Raw genomic sequence first — 14803 nt, forward strand, 5'->3', positions numbered from 1 at the left:
ATACGAAGAAACCCCTTGCGAGTGCACTAGCTTTGTGTGTTTTCGCCAAGTAGCCAATCAGAGAGCGGCATTCAAATTTAGTCACGCCCCTGCAGAAAATTCATTGGACGAACAGATTTGAATGGAGAAGGGTCAAGGTGACGTTTTTGTGATAATGTAGCTGAGACAAGCACGAGCTTTATAATGTTTGAAAGCTTGACACGCCTTGGCTTGCACACTTGTGGGGCTTCGGCACTGTGCATTATTATTTAGGAGGGTGAAAGTCTGCACATTCCCATACTTATTTTTAAAGAGAGAATAAGTATGTAATGGCCAATAGCCCAAAACTGTCACTTGCTAGCAGCCTTTTGGAGGAGGTTTCAGCACCGTTACCTAGCAACGAGACCCCGCTAGTTGTCATGCACGCTGCTGTCACCGCGGGTCCAGACGTTCAGCGCTGCCTTTTATCCATTATTAATGATGCCACAAAAACGAAACCTGTTCAGGAAGGCATCTGTCAAGAAAGATGGGGGGAACTATTAAACCATCGCTGCTAGTTTCAAGACCGGGATCAACTTAAAGGTAATGGCACACTACTGAAGAAGAACCAGCCGGCTAAACACAACCAAGGTAAGTAACCACCGCCAGCAAAGCATTTCAGTAGTACTATGTCACTGAAATGCAGCTCAGACTTACATGCAGAAACAGTACAGACGCTTAAACGTGTTTGGTAACACTCACATACATGTAACTTGTAGTAGGAGATAAATGTACTTTATATACTTTTACTCCACTACTCTTATGAAATGTAGTTATTACGATTATGGTAACAAGTACCTGAATACATATATCACATGACATATTTTGTTAACATACATGCAAAAACTTATGAGCTATTGAAATATCATATCAGGGTATTATATAGGTATATTTAACTATATTAATGATGTGCAGTATTAACAGATTCCCGTGTATTGCAAAATGTATTTTACAACTTGTTTTGTATAGATAATAGTTTTATATTATGACAAAGACACTTTTGTTTTAGCATAGTGTTTTTTTTCTTGGTTCGGTTTAGTTCACAGAGTGTATTTATATAGTTTAGCTTTTAATAGTTTCAGTGTTAGATTTAGTCTTTTAAATTATTATTATTGTATGGAGGGCATGTGTCAGATGTAAGATTTAGGAAAATCAGTACAGGTTTTATATTGAAAACACAGCTTTCAGAAAGCAGTTGACTGACAGTCTTGCGCACATCTAAAAATGTCAGTATTCACCAGGCACGTGCAGAGGGGGGGGGGGGGGGGGGTAGAGGGGCTTGAGCACCCGCCCCTTTCCTGATGGGTGCCCAAAGTGCCCTTTTGTTGAGGCAACTTTTTTAAAAAAAATTATTATTATTTTTTATGTGTGTGTGCGTGCGGAGTCCTGTCTGTGCCCTTCAACAATAATATTTAACTATTAATCACAGTTTTGCTAAATAAAAGGATCTGGCTTGCATCAGTCACATGATCACATTTAACCAATGATCGCTCTTGACGGCAGAACGCGCTGGTTACGAGCCGGGAACGAGCTCACAAAGAGCACGCGCATTTTTAGCGGTCCGGAGCTGTAGGAGAAACACAAATTAACTCAGAGACACAGACTGATGCGACAAAACCAGTAAGTAGGTGTACAGCGTACACTGTAGTGTATAGCACACAGGAGTATTAGCTTATTACGTACACGTTGGTAAGCTGTCTTGTGGCAACTGACGAACTGAAACAAACGAGTGTGCTGTGTGTGCAACAGCGCGACAAACATTACCTGTCCTTTTATTAACTGCACAATTAGTGCTGGTCATAGCTGCTGGCTACCTGTGTAAGGCTGTCATGGGTCTGTAGCTCTGTCACCGTTTTAGGGAACATATTTAGTTTTAAAGTAAGTTTCCGGGCTTTTCCTGCCTTTCTGGAGGGATTATATTTCACTAAAAAACGATCTAATGTACATGTCCACATAATTATGCATTATTATAATTATAATATATTAAAAAACACGCTGTATTTTAAAGAACATACATTAAGAAGAAGATTATATTAGATTTATATTTTAAATAAGACAAAATTTGGATTTTACAGCAGTAAAATTATTGTATCTCTACAGTTTAAAAATGTAATAAGCTTTGCTCCTGCACAGAGTGGATAGTGAAACAAATGGAATCATCATAAATACATTATTTCATATTTATTACTTCCCCCTCCTCATTGCTTTATTATTGTAGCTCTAGTAATAAATAATAATGTAAGGATTCTGAATCAGCACCATGATGCCCATAGTATATACAGTATTCTGAAGAAGGTCTAAAATGTCACTGTGTGTGCGTGCATGTGTGTGTTTTATTTAGATGGAGTTTAAAAAAAAATATTACTCATGATATAACATTGTCCAGACATGGCTGGTAAGGACATGAGGAGGAAACAGTTGGAGCTGTGTGAGGCTACTAAAGGCAGTGCTATAACATTTTTCGGTCATCATTTTATTATAGATTAAGTGCAAGAGTTGTTAGGTGTGGATAATTAAATAATAGTTTATTGCAATAGCAAGTTGTGCCTTGTTCTCACATAGACAGCAAGTGGAGAGTGATATATGAAATGATGGGATGGAAGGAAGAAGAGAAGCAAAGAGTGATTCACAGGCAGAGCCGAGTTTATTTCTCACAGTTTTTTGTTGCCTTATGGTTCCAAGTGCTGTCACCAATCTTTGCATTTTGTTATTATCTCATGACACTTGTTTAATCAGCTACCATCTCTCCTATGGACTTTTTGATGTCTGCAGTCTCAGATCAACACAGCCCTGCCCTTCCCATATTAGAATCTTGATGAATGTGTGTTGTTGTTATTCAGCCTGGTTCAATGTGCCCCTTTTTAACTTTGAGCACCCGCCCCTTTAAACCTCTCTGCACGGCCCTGGTATTCACGTCCATCAGTGCCTCATCAGCCACATTGTGTCTAATTTTTTTTATCAAAGTCACAGATACTAAAACTAAGGATTATTTCTATTTTATGAAGGAAGAACCCATTTAAAACAAATTAGTTATTTCTGAATGAAATAGATGAATTACTTTTTAAAAAATATTTATCTATATATTTATTTATAAGCCTTCTGCTGCTGTCAGACACTCAAAACAGACACAATGCGTTTCATCCAAGCATATAATTAACTCAAAAACTTTACACCCTCGCGGCACGCAATCTTCTGTGCACACATTATATTGATTGTTGAATAATTGACACCTTAGTGCTTTTTGATCCAGTGTTGTCACATTGCAGGTTGCGTTGCTAAGAGATGAATGGTGCTTCGTTCAGTTTTCTCACCCTGCTTTTTTCTTAACAGAGGTGAGGAGATATTAAACAGTGCATCCATTTTTCTGTTGCAGAGTCCATGGAGGGAGACCTGGGAGAGTCGGATGAGGATGTTCAGGGGGAAGACAGACCCGTGGTGCTGTGGGAAAAATGCATCGAGCAGAGCTTCTTTGTTGATCTCAGTGAGGATGAAAGTCTCCACTTAAGTGATCTGGAGAGTTCTTTGGCCTTGCATCTGTCCCAGGCAGAGTCTGCTGCCTCTGAAGCAAGCATCCATCTTAGTGGTAAAACATGCAGGCACTGTTGTTTATTGTGTCAGGTTTCTTGTATACTGTATGACTTCAGAGCATGTTGATCCTTTTTCTGAGCAAGAATCCTGACGTTCCTTCACTGTCCAAATGTGTTTAACTGTTTTTTTGGCAGCAATAAACATGACAGTTTACTTATTTTAATTTAAGACATGTTTTATTTTAATTAAGTTTAAAACTTTTTATTTAATGTAAAATTATATTTTGTTTTAATTTACTTTCAAATTCTTCAGTTGCTGAATGGGCTGCATAGTTTTCATAAATTGCATAGTTCAGAATAGCTATAGTTGTACCAGATGGTTGCATTCAGTTAATTTGGACTAGACTGTAATACAAACCGTTCAAGTTTGTCAACAATAAAACTGACTGAAATGAGAGAAAGACTGAGTTTGAGACTTTGATATTAGATAAAATGAATATTGATAAAGTTTACCTTTATGTACAGAATCTGAATATCGCAAAATATTTTTAAAAATTGCAATAATATTGTATTGTGCATTAAGTATTGTGATAATATCGTATCTTGGGATGTATGGTGATTCCCACCTCTAACATCATTATAAATATGTTGGCATGCAGAATGTTAAACATCTGCTATGTTTTTTTGCTCACTTCAGGTGTGACAAAACAAATGCAATGACATATATATTGTTTTTGCAAAGTCATGAGTTTTCACTCTCATCATTAGCCTTAAAAATCACAACAAGCTGATTTAATGGAATCAACATGACCCTGTAATTAGGTTTTCATGGTATTTGGGTTTTTAATTTGCAGGGGATGCGGAGCTGTCTGGCTTGGATGACTCCTCCTCAGAGAGCAGTGTGGGCAGTCAGAGCGAGAGGGTTCTAGAGAGCAGTTCCAAGAGAAACCTCTTACACGTGTCTTCCCAAAGATCAAACACCATGCAAGATAAGCAGGGAAGTGAGGACACTGGACAAAATACCAGTGATGAGGATCAGGAGGACTTGCCATATGATGGCAACATTGGAAGCCCTTACTTCAACAAGAAAGATTCCTCTGAGGGAAACATTAGCTCTGATGGAGGACACACTGTTCATGTAAGTCCTGATCTTTCTGGTCAGCTTGAATTGGTGCAAGAAGATATCAGCACAAAGCAGGACAATGTTTTTGATGCTTCCAAGCAAAGTGAGCTTGGTGGACCGCATCCTGGTGCTGCAGACATTAACCAGTTATTGCTGCGGCATTTCTCCCACGAGGAATTGCTGCGGTTGGGTAGGCTGATCGAGGCAGAGACCCTGCCAGAGGTGTCCCTGTTGGAGAGTGCAGACGACAGTGTTTTTAGCCGGGCTCCAACACACAACAGCAAAGCAGTGAATAATAACCACACAGAGAGCTCAGATGAAAAGAGTAATGCTGCATCAAAAAAATCAAGTTCAGAAGAGCAGATAGAAAAGAAGACTCCTACTTTCACATCTGGTGCTTATGCAAACAGCATGTCCAACTCTGAAAGTACAGATTCTAAGCAGAGCATTGGGGATTTCAGTGCAGATGAAGTAAAGCAGGACAAAGCAGATGAGCAGGTTCAGAGAGTTCCTCTGGTGCGTACAAGATCCTTCAGCGAGATGAAGTATGGCCAAGGCCAAGTCCATTACCCGCTCCCCGACTTCTCCAAGGTTGCCCCTAAAGTGAAAATCCCCAAAACCCCAGCCAGATCACTTCCTCAGTGCCCTAGCACCATTCACAGAGCTCAGTCTTCCCCAGGCATGTTAGAGGTGATCAGCAGAGTCTTGGAGGACTCAGTCCTGCCAGCCGGGAAAGCTAATGTCTTTAAAGATGAAGAAAAGCACACTCCTCCTGCACTGGTGCACCATCTGCAGGTAGAAAGCATTCAGATCATATCTTTGCATTGCAAATGAACCTTAGACTTTCAGTTTCTTTAGCTGATATTTTCTGTCATCATTGCATTACTGTTTTCTTAGATAGAGCTGTAACATCCATCCTCTCTATTTTCTTTAGGCTGAATATGATAAATTACTCACCAAATACGCAGAGGCAGAGAACCTCATTGATCAGATGAGACTAGGAACCAGTGTAAGTTCTAAGGTTTCTTCCTGGTGTAATTCACACGGGCCTGTGTTAAATTAGTTACATTTCAAATGTAAGATACAAAGGTATTTATTGCTTTTCACAGAATCAGCCCTCCTCAGAACTCATGCTTTATTTAGAGGATGATGATGAAGATCAGGGGCAGTTAGCTGAGCTGAGCCATCTTGGATACAAAGCTCCTCATGTTCCCTCATCAGGTACGGCTCCGTGTCCGACATCTGATATCATGAAAGGTTAACTTCCTTCTACTACATGAAAATAAAGTCTGACTGGATTCCTCAGAGAGTGATCAGTTTAGATGACACATTTTTTAATGAAACCTTTTAATGACATTGAAAAAATAACTGAATATTTATGACAAACCAGGCCTGTGTATCTTTATTTAAACACCGAATGATCAGAAAGTCGAGTTAAACACTACGTTAAAGGCATGTTGTGCTCAGGCCAGCAGCTGCTCTCCAGTTTGTTGTCATTTTAGCTGGAAAATAGATTGAGTATTTTATTGAATCCAGTATTCTGCCTTAGTTTTGTGGTGCCTCACAAATATTTTGCATACATAAAAGAGCGAAATGCTTCACATTCATTCTGATCCCTCCATACAGTCGATGTGTGGCTCCTGTCCAGCTATAAGACGCAGACAGTTAAGAGTTAATACTACAGAAATGAAATGTGCCATGATGTGTTTGCGCTTTTTATTCATTTTAAAAGGCCATTCTGTTAGAGTAACCAGCTGCTGGCTGTGAGCATGGCTGCAGCTGCTCAGCCTGACTGGTGATTGAAGCTGTTTACAGATACTGCTGTTGTCCTTCAGCTGCCAGTGTGGTTTAACCTGCACTGCTGTGGACAGCTACAGTAGCATCTGAGCCTGCGGAGCATCGCTGACGGGGACTCAGGCAGTGAATCCATCACTGGGTGCACATAAAAATTGGTGTATAATGTTACAGCAAATAAAAACAGTCATGTTAAATTCAGAGTTAAGGTGGCATGTCATTCTGCTGCAGTAATCACAGCTACGGTCTGTCTCTACGGCGGTTATAATAAAGCTGCAGAACCAGTTAATCTAGCACCCTTTGTAAACACAGTGGTGCAGATTTAAACCTCAGCATGCAGCAGCAGCGAGGGCTATACTGACTAACTGTAGTTTAATAATTTAAATAATACTTGATAGTAATGCAGAAAAGCCTTTCTCCATAGGTGATACTAGATAAGGGAGAGGTAACACACAGGTTTTTGTGAAGGACTCTAAAGTTAGTGTTGCCATGATCCTTGAGGGCCTCTGTTGTGATGTTATTCCCAGCCTAGTGGTTTGAGCTACATTACATCAGCTCTGACCCAACCCACCCTAACCCGAACAACTAATCACAGCAGAGCGTCCCTCACACTGCCACGCCTCTGGCTGAGCTAATGATTTGGTCTGCATGCATTTTGTGCTTGGCAGCATTATTTATAACAATAAGTAAATAAAGCTACAAATAAAGATATATTGGCAGTAAAATCCCAGAGGATCTGTCGGGAACATTTTACTCATAACTTATTACCTTAATTATGTTGAGTGTGTATGACTCCCATGTTGGCTTGTTTTCAGAAAGCTTAATTGAAAAAGCTGAGTCAGCTGTCGTCAGCACCATTAAGGAGGCGGCCGCAGCTTCCTCCAGCGAGCTTCAGGATAATCCTAGTGATGGGGAAAGGATGACCGCTGAGCTGAGAGACATCATCAGCCAGTTCATGCAGAAGGTGTGTTTGAAAATGACTACAGCTATTGTACAATTAAACGCACACATATTTTAAACATTTACAAACCTTCTGCTCTTCAGGTGGATGAATTTAGATTTACTGTGAGCAACATGGCTGTAAGCACAGAAGAAAAGCAAATGGTAAGGATCCTTTACATCCTACATGTAAGGTAAACTACGTTTCAAGCACAATTTGGGGCCTGCTTTTTTTCTGCATGGGCATTAGTATAGACTGATCCTTTTGCAGATGTTGAGGAGCATGATGGAGGCTCAAGACCAGTTGGAAAGAAAATACATCAGTAAGAAGGAGGAGCACAGAGCTCTGGAGATGCAAAACTACATGGGCTTATCCAGGAACACTGGCACTTTTGATGCTAACAGGTCAGAGAGACCCTTGGGTGGCAGCTGTAAGTGTCAATATCATGTTTGTGCACCCATTTATGTGTGTGTGTGTGTGTCCGTGTGTGTGTGTGTGTGTGTGTGTGTGTGTGTGCGCGTGCAGACTAGTGGAAGGAGACATATTTAGGATAGGCATGCATCTTGAGGACATTAAGGAGATCATAGACAAAAACGTGTGTGATCAGATTTCTCCTCCTCACTCAACATCCACTCCCACGTCCACAACTGTACCCACTCCTGTCTGCATGTTCACACCTTCACCTCCACCTTCCCTGCATGAGGTAAAAGACACACAGAAAATTCACGTTTAATGTTTTTGCCACACTATTCATATTCTCTGATTTGGGGCCTTTTATAGTCAGAATACGCTGTGAATAGTAAACATGCAATGCTGCATAGCAACAGTTCAAATTCATACTAGTAGCAATGCAATTGTAGGTTTCCAAAAATTGTGTTGTTATGGTTAATTATTTATCTGCAAAAAATGACATTGTGAATATTTTAAATGCTCGTTTTGAATAAAAAGGTCTTTGCAACATGAGGTGTGATCAGAAAGTTCTGAAAAGCTTTTTCTGACTTAGATTTAGTCTGGATCGTTTTCAGCGTAGCTGCTACTTTCAGATCTGTCAGTGGAACTTCTGTTATGCTCTCTGTTGGATGCTGGAGAAGCTCCAGTGTTTTCTTTGTGCTCGTTACCTGAGGCTCCACATTAAAGCTTGCAAACTGCACTCTTATGCTGAAAACTGCTGTTGGCTGTTTTCTTATTGAATTTCTCCACAGGCTTGAGCTTCTGTGGAGCATCATTTGAGCATCTTCTTTCATTCCTTTACATCTTTCGCCTCTGCGCAGAAAGCCTCTGTCACCTTGATTGCCTCGAGTTTCTCAGGCTCATCTTGGGCCTACAGTTCATTTTCTTTTCAGAGCATTTGTTTCAGCTCCAGGGTTTCTTGGATGAGACCGTCCACCTTTGCAGATGACTGCTGACTGCCAGTTTGTGTATACATTCATCTACAAAAAAGCAGCCTCATCTGCTTTGGCCTCCGGAGCTGGTGGTTAAACTCCATGATTTTTTAAGAGGGTTTTTCCTCTCTTCCTCTCTTCCTCTTCTTCTCCAAATTAAGCTCAGCTACAAGCCTCTTATAAGTAGCTAAATGCTTGCCTTTCATGTTTTAAACAGTTGCCTTCACACTGGTCACCTTATCTACAATTTTTTCTTGGAGTGCAGTTTTATATCTGCATTTTCACAATGGCTCCTTTCTGTCTTTTAGAGTCAGAAATATAAATTGAGAAGAAATTATAATAATCTCCCGTACTCATGCTGCCTTTAATGCTGAAATATATCCGCTCAGCCCTGTTGATATGATAGGGATGCTTATTTGCATCCATGCCCTGCATCTTCATTTGTGACAAATCCTTTCCTGGTACAGATGCTAAGTATGTGCATATGTTTGCATTAACTTTTATGTTTCAGGGGCAAAGTTATAAGATGGACACAGAAGAAGAAGCAGAAGGGGGCAGTGACCTTCAGATAAATGGTGGATCAGACCAAAGTAGTGAGCTCGTAACTGCTGACCCTCTAGTGAAAAACTCTGGACATGGCAGCTGCCAGTTACGGTACCAATAGATTTCTTCTTTGCAGTCTAATGTTTAGGTTTTAAACTTAAAACTTAAATTTTAAATCTTTCTTTTGTGAATATAACATCTTTATAGTTTCTGATATGCAGCAAATATACAGCTCAGTGGCAAATGTGCTGAAAAATTAAAGATGACTTGGATGGATATAAGTATACTGTAATAAAACCCCTTGTCCTGGCTAGTTGTTTATGCTGTGAGCGGTGCATACGTGTGTGTTTGTGCACGTTCTCAGCCTTCCTGTGGGCAGGTAGTGTTTCGTGTACACAGCTGGTGTTGGGTTGCACAGTATGGAGGGAAGGGAGTGCTTGGGTCTGTGTGCAGGTATTCTTCTCTGGCCTGTTTTAGGGACTCAACGGGCACCTTGGTTGGACTTGATGTCTGTAAAGCTGAGGATGAGGATGAGGAGAAGAGCTCTGGTTTGTCAGAGGTGGCAGATCACAGTGACATCTTAGCTTACCTGTGTGGAAACAAGACCACCTCACACGAGCAGTGGACAGTCAGCAGGTCAGTGTTGTGACTGTGAGGTGACTGACTCACAGTCACAGTCTTATGGCTTCTTATTGCTGTTTTTAATTTTATATTTAAGTCTTCATAATGCAAGAGATCATGCTCAATACAGAAAACATAGGCATTGTCTTCTTCTCATAATGCTTTTCATATCCTACTGTTAAAAAAAGTTTTGAAACAAAACCACTGCTGTTTATTACACTTAGACTTTATACAGTAAACACTTGCTCTTTCTGCAGCCACAGCATCGAGGATAGAGTCTCCAGACAAAAGGATGAATGTGATCTGGGTGATTGTGTTAGTCTGGCAGTGGAGGTCTCCTGTTCCTCTGATGCACCAAGAGGCTCAGAGAGCCACAGCCGCTCAGAGCCGGATGTCAACACCTCATGTGCCTCGCAGGTCAGTTGCAGATACAACCTAGCCTGTTTGACCGCTGCTGTCTCTTCCACACAATTAAAATGCAATGCAAATTTTCATGCATGTCTTTTGGTTAAAACCTTGTTATTGATGCACAGAAGATGGTGAGTTCAGAGACAGACAGCGGATTTGGGAGCTCTTACTTGAATCATTCGGGCTCGGGATCATTTCAATCAAATCTGCTTCCAGAAAGGTGTGAGTGAGAGTATTTTATTGACTGGTTCACCATCATAAACATATTACATGAGCCTAACATGAGAATACCTTAAGCTGAGCTTTTGCTTCTGCAGTGTGCTGTCCCAGAAAGAAGGTTTAAGTAGCTCAGACAGTGAAGACTCGTGCTCCCACCTGCAAACAGCCATCCATCCTGCCATCACTGGCTACCAGTGGGCCAGCCCCCACCCATCTGTCCTAACACAACACTGTGGAGCAACAGCTGCAGTGGATCTGTGGGTGGACAGTACCACTAAGAAACCTTCAGCAATGCTGCAAGGTGAGTAATCTCCATCACTGCATGTTCACTTTTATGTCATGTTTTCTGGTCAGTGCTAAAGTTCCTCGTGTCCACCACTGACCAAACAGGATCTGACCAAAGCCTGTCTGCTCAGCACCATCAGCTCATATCTCAACCTCTACTTGGCACCTCCATGGATACTGATGGCAGAGGCAGCCCTCTGCGCTCCTGCTCTTGTAATAGGTCAGTATGCCGAAAACAAACACCAGTGTTAGTGAATAATCACTGTACTGCTGTGAATTCAAATGTTAAACCACTGTGGGTAAAATTATGAAGAGTGTGTATAATTAACATGAAAACAGCAGCAAAATAAAGTGGCACTTTATGGGAGTGAGACTTTCACCCTTTGAAAGTGTTGGTGCTCAACCTCTTTAAGAAGAAATAAAAGTTAAAGCCAGAGGGCGGTGTAGGACGCAAATTTGGTCTTGCACCTTTAAAGTGGCAGCAGACAACTGGTTATAAAGCTTATAGGAATAAATCTAATGCAAATAATTACAGTTGAAGGCCACTCTTGAAACCTTTGAATTCTTAGAGCTCTCCCTTGAAAAACAGCTCATCTGAGATTCACCCTTTTGGTTTCGATCTCTCTGTGTTGTTGCCTTCGTTACCTCGACCAACAATTGTTCTTTTTTTTGTTTTGAAGGGGTTTCACAAGTATGTGGCTTTGTTCTAGCAGTCAGCATTTAAGCTAAATATTTGCCCGTATCTACTGGAACTTTATCATGACCTTTTTTTCCCGTTTTATGAGCATTTACATTTCTGTGTCGCTTGTGTGTGACCAGTGAGGCTATAATGGCCTTGCAATCGGAGGTGTCTAGGCTAAAGAAGGACCTGGAGGTGGGCTTAGTGCAATTACCTCACTTAGCTCAGAAGATGGACTATCTTACCTCAAAATACAGACAAGAGCGCCAGGAGTGCCGGTCCAGAACCAGGACTTACCAAAGTCCAGCCTGTAACAGGTGGGACTGATCATCATGGTCAATGAATGAAAGATGGACATTTTGTAAAGTGTTATCATGTTGATAGTGACATGTATTATATCTAGTAAACTAACAAGTAAGAATTTCAGTTTCATGATAAACATTTAAACAGAAATAACCATTTAGAGTCCAAATGTCTTCTCATATTGATTATTTGTATCATAACATGTAGAGTGGGGAGTATCAGCAGCAGAGATGTGAGTAAGGCAAGGCTGGAGGACTGGATCTCATCAGACATGGACCCCAGCCAGAGCAAAGGTAGACCCCCACCAGCCATAAAACTGTGTAAACTCCAATTGTCTGGCTCTAAGTTCCCTTCCCTGCTTTGATATGAGTGCATGCAGATGTTACTTCATCCTTTTAATGTAATTTGTTCGTTTGCTCTTCAGGCACAGACAGCAGTGAAACGATCTCTGAGATAATGTTGCAGTTACACAGTTCACCAGCAGGGAGCAGAAAAGGTGGCAGAGGCGTATCCTCGGGACCTGAGTTTCAGTTTAAACAACAGGCGGTCCAGCCCAAAGGAGGTCAGAGCCAGAGTCACAGCAGAATTTTGTTTCACTTTATTTGGATGATTTTCTGTCTGATTGTCTTTGAACTGAACATTCAGTTTCTCCTGCTGAGTGGACAGAGGGAGGCCGCTCACTGGAAACTTCTGGGTTGAGAAGCTGCAGTTTAAAAGGAAAGAACGACATGATGTCTGACTTCAGACCACAGAGTGAGAAACTGTTTCATGTCAGGTTTTGTCCATCAAGGTTTTGATTTAATAAGTTATGAAACTGACCTCAGTAAACAATCATTTATTAGTGTTATCTGGATGAATAGTGTAAAGGCTGTAATACTGTAAGGTGAAAAGGAAAATCACTGCTGTCAATACGTACTAATTCTTACTGAGCACACTGTTTGTCATGTTTCTGTGATCTACAGTCGTCACAAATAGTTTATACTCCAAGGACAGATGGTCTCTTCTCTCCAGCTCATTTCTCCAGAAGCCGCTATTGCAGGTCAGCTACGGCTCCTCCTGCAGTCTGCCGGCCAGGTAAAATACAAGCGTTAACTGAACTGATAGAGATATTTATCAGCTGTACGCTTCATAGTTTTTTCTTGGGATAAATCATTCTTTCTTGCTACGTGTTGTCAAATCCAGCTATAAATTCAGGGAGCCACCGCTGCAGTCCATGTCCCATCACAGAAGACGTTCCACTCAGTCAGACACAGCACTCCTGCCCAGCAATGTGTACTTTCAGCGGACACCGTCTCCATCATTGGTGCCCTTCAAGACTGGCAGCAGGACAAGCAGACGTAGCAGGAGCAAGGTCAAATGTCTCACACTTTAACGCAAATCAGATAAACCAGTTCTCTTTATATACAAGAACATCTGCTGTATATCATAAAAAAGATCAGGTCTTTACTGTGACATACACGAGTCTTACTTGGCTTAAGGGACAAGTTTCTTTGGTTTTCTAGGAAGAAGACGTGAACAGGACTCTGGACCAGGCGATTGAGATGGCTCGCAGCATGAAGAGGACCACTGACCGCATGGCCAGGAGGCTGTCTGCAGATCTGGCTAAGGCTCAGCTACACAGGAAACTGCACCACATGCAGTCACAAGGTGGAAGGAAACACCTGGAACCTGGCTATGGATGAGTTTATACTCTCATCTCTTTGCCTGATACCTTTATGAAATATATTTTAATTAAAGTATATCTGATTCACAGATGTGATCTGTGATACGTTTGTTTTTTGTTTTCTTTTGTTTTAAACAGTATCGTCTATAGTAGTAACATGTATAGTACGTTTTGAAAGTTACTGATATTTTTTATGAATGGGCAACATTTTTTTAAATATGAATTGTCTTCATGTTTTGATTTGATCTCAAGGCCTCTGAAGAACATTTTTATCCATCCATCTTAACTGTATTCTTACCAAAATGTATTCAAAATAAATGCTGTGAGGCACAATGTGATCTCATAGTGACGACAACAGTAGACATAGAGTACATTGCGACAAGTTGAAGCAATAAATGTAAACTTTATTTTCACAATGCTCCATGTCACTGAACACCCTGGTAAACTTTTTTTAATGTCAGGTGAAATATAAGAAGTGAAACTACAGTGAATGTATGATTTACAGATGGAAAATGTAGGAAGAAAACAGATGAAATTGGGTGCTGCAAGTGAAAATACATCCTTAACCATCCTTAGACATCAGGTGACTCTCTCTGATATTTCACCTCTTTACTTTGCCTGCTTCAGTTATATGTTTGTGATCATTTTCCTGCAGAATCATGCAGTGAGTTTTATGCGTTTGGCATTTGTAGTTTTTTCCTGTTTGTACCGACTTTGTTTTTTTCTTTTAACTGTGATGTCAGTGCACAGATTTGGAGACAATACCTCTTTCTTACGACTCTCAGTAAATGATAAGAAACAGCAGCACAGTGCAAAGATTCATACATGTTGCAGACACTGAAATGCACCTTAAGGTCCCCACACAAAGATACGGGCACACACCTGTCCTCGGGATTAAAGCTGATGTTATTGCAGGTAAAGCTGATGAAACTGTCCGCCAAAATTCAAACATGCTTTGATGTGATGGCCTTTCTCAGTCATGCACTGGATTCTAAAACTTCTTGTAATATCAGCCAGGTTGTGCTGTGCAGTGAACAGTGCGATAGTCAAGGTTATCTAAAACCCACTAGTTTAATTGGTTTAACCTTCATATTTTAAAACAGAAAATATTCTGGCATCTCTTAAAGAAAGTTCGTTTTTAGCTCTCTTCCAGCAAACTGACCAAACCAGCTGATCTCCTCTGCACATCTAAGCAGAAAATGCAGAGATCATCCTTTTTTTAATCAAAATAAATAATAAAACTATAAATAAGATGAATGAAAGACTGGGGCAGGTGGTTAGCAAGATGACAAAAGGCT

General features: G+C 40.8%; 1 protein-coding gene across 4 annotated transcripts; it reads left to right on the top strand.

Moving 5' to 3' along the window:
- Nucleotides 1–146: 146 nt before the first annotated feature.
- On the top strand, nucleotides 147–13921 carry aknad1 (AKNA domain containing 1). 4 transcript variants are annotated; one of them, XM_085139374.1, is made up of 22 exons: nucleotides 147–609; nucleotides 3392–3601; nucleotides 4400–5463; nucleotides 5603–5677; nucleotides 5778–5889; nucleotides 7278–7426; nucleotides 7507–7566; nucleotides 7673–7806; nucleotides 7928–8105; nucleotides 9296–9438; nucleotides 9805–9963; nucleotides 10206–10365; nucleotides 10482–10576; nucleotides 10674–10876; nucleotides 10966–11080; nucleotides 11680–11856; nucleotides 12050–12135; nucleotides 12267–12404; nucleotides 12488–12595; nucleotides 12805–12916; nucleotides 13025–13193; nucleotides 13345–13921. In XM_085139374.1, exons 2-22 carry the CDS (start codon nucleotides 3397–3399, stop codon nucleotides 13522–13524), a joined length of 3822 nt encoding a protein of 1273 aa, XP_084995500.1. In that variant the 5' UTR covers nucleotides 147–609; nucleotides 3392–3396; the 3' UTR covers nucleotides 13525–13921. The 4 variants fall into 4 exon arrangements, with proteins under 4 accessions (XP_084995500.1, XP_084995503.1, XP_084995502.1 ...); XM_085139377.1 differs by having other exon boundaries at nucleotides 12509–12595; XM_085139376.1 differs by having other exon boundaries at nucleotides 10485–10576.
- Nucleotides 13922–14803: the final 882 nt, after the last annotated feature.

This window comes from Neolamprologus multifasciatus, chromosome 18, assembly GCF_963576455.1.
Source record: "Neolamprologus multifasciatus chromosome 18, fNeoMul1.2, whole genome shotgun sequence".
Taxonomy (NCBI): domain Eukaryota; kingdom Metazoa; phylum Chordata; class Actinopteri; order Cichliformes; family Cichlidae; genus Neolamprologus; species Neolamprologus multifasciatus.

What these genes read in the sequence shown, in the direction of transcription:
- aknad1 (XM_085139374.1), top strand. Translation starts at nt 3,397, where the DNA reads ATGGAGGGAGACCTGGGAGAGTCGGATGAGGATGTTCAGGGGGAAGAC. An exon ending in ACACCTCATGTGCCTCGCAG is followed by an intron (nt 10,366 to 10,481) that starts GTCAGTTGCAGA and finishes ATTGATGCACAG; the next exon opens with AAGATGGTGAGTTCAGAGAC. An exon ending in CAAAGTCCAGCCTGTAACAG is followed by an intron (nt 11,857 to 12,049) that starts GTGGGACTGATC and finishes CATAACATGTAG; the next exon opens with AGTGGGGAGTATCAGCAGCA.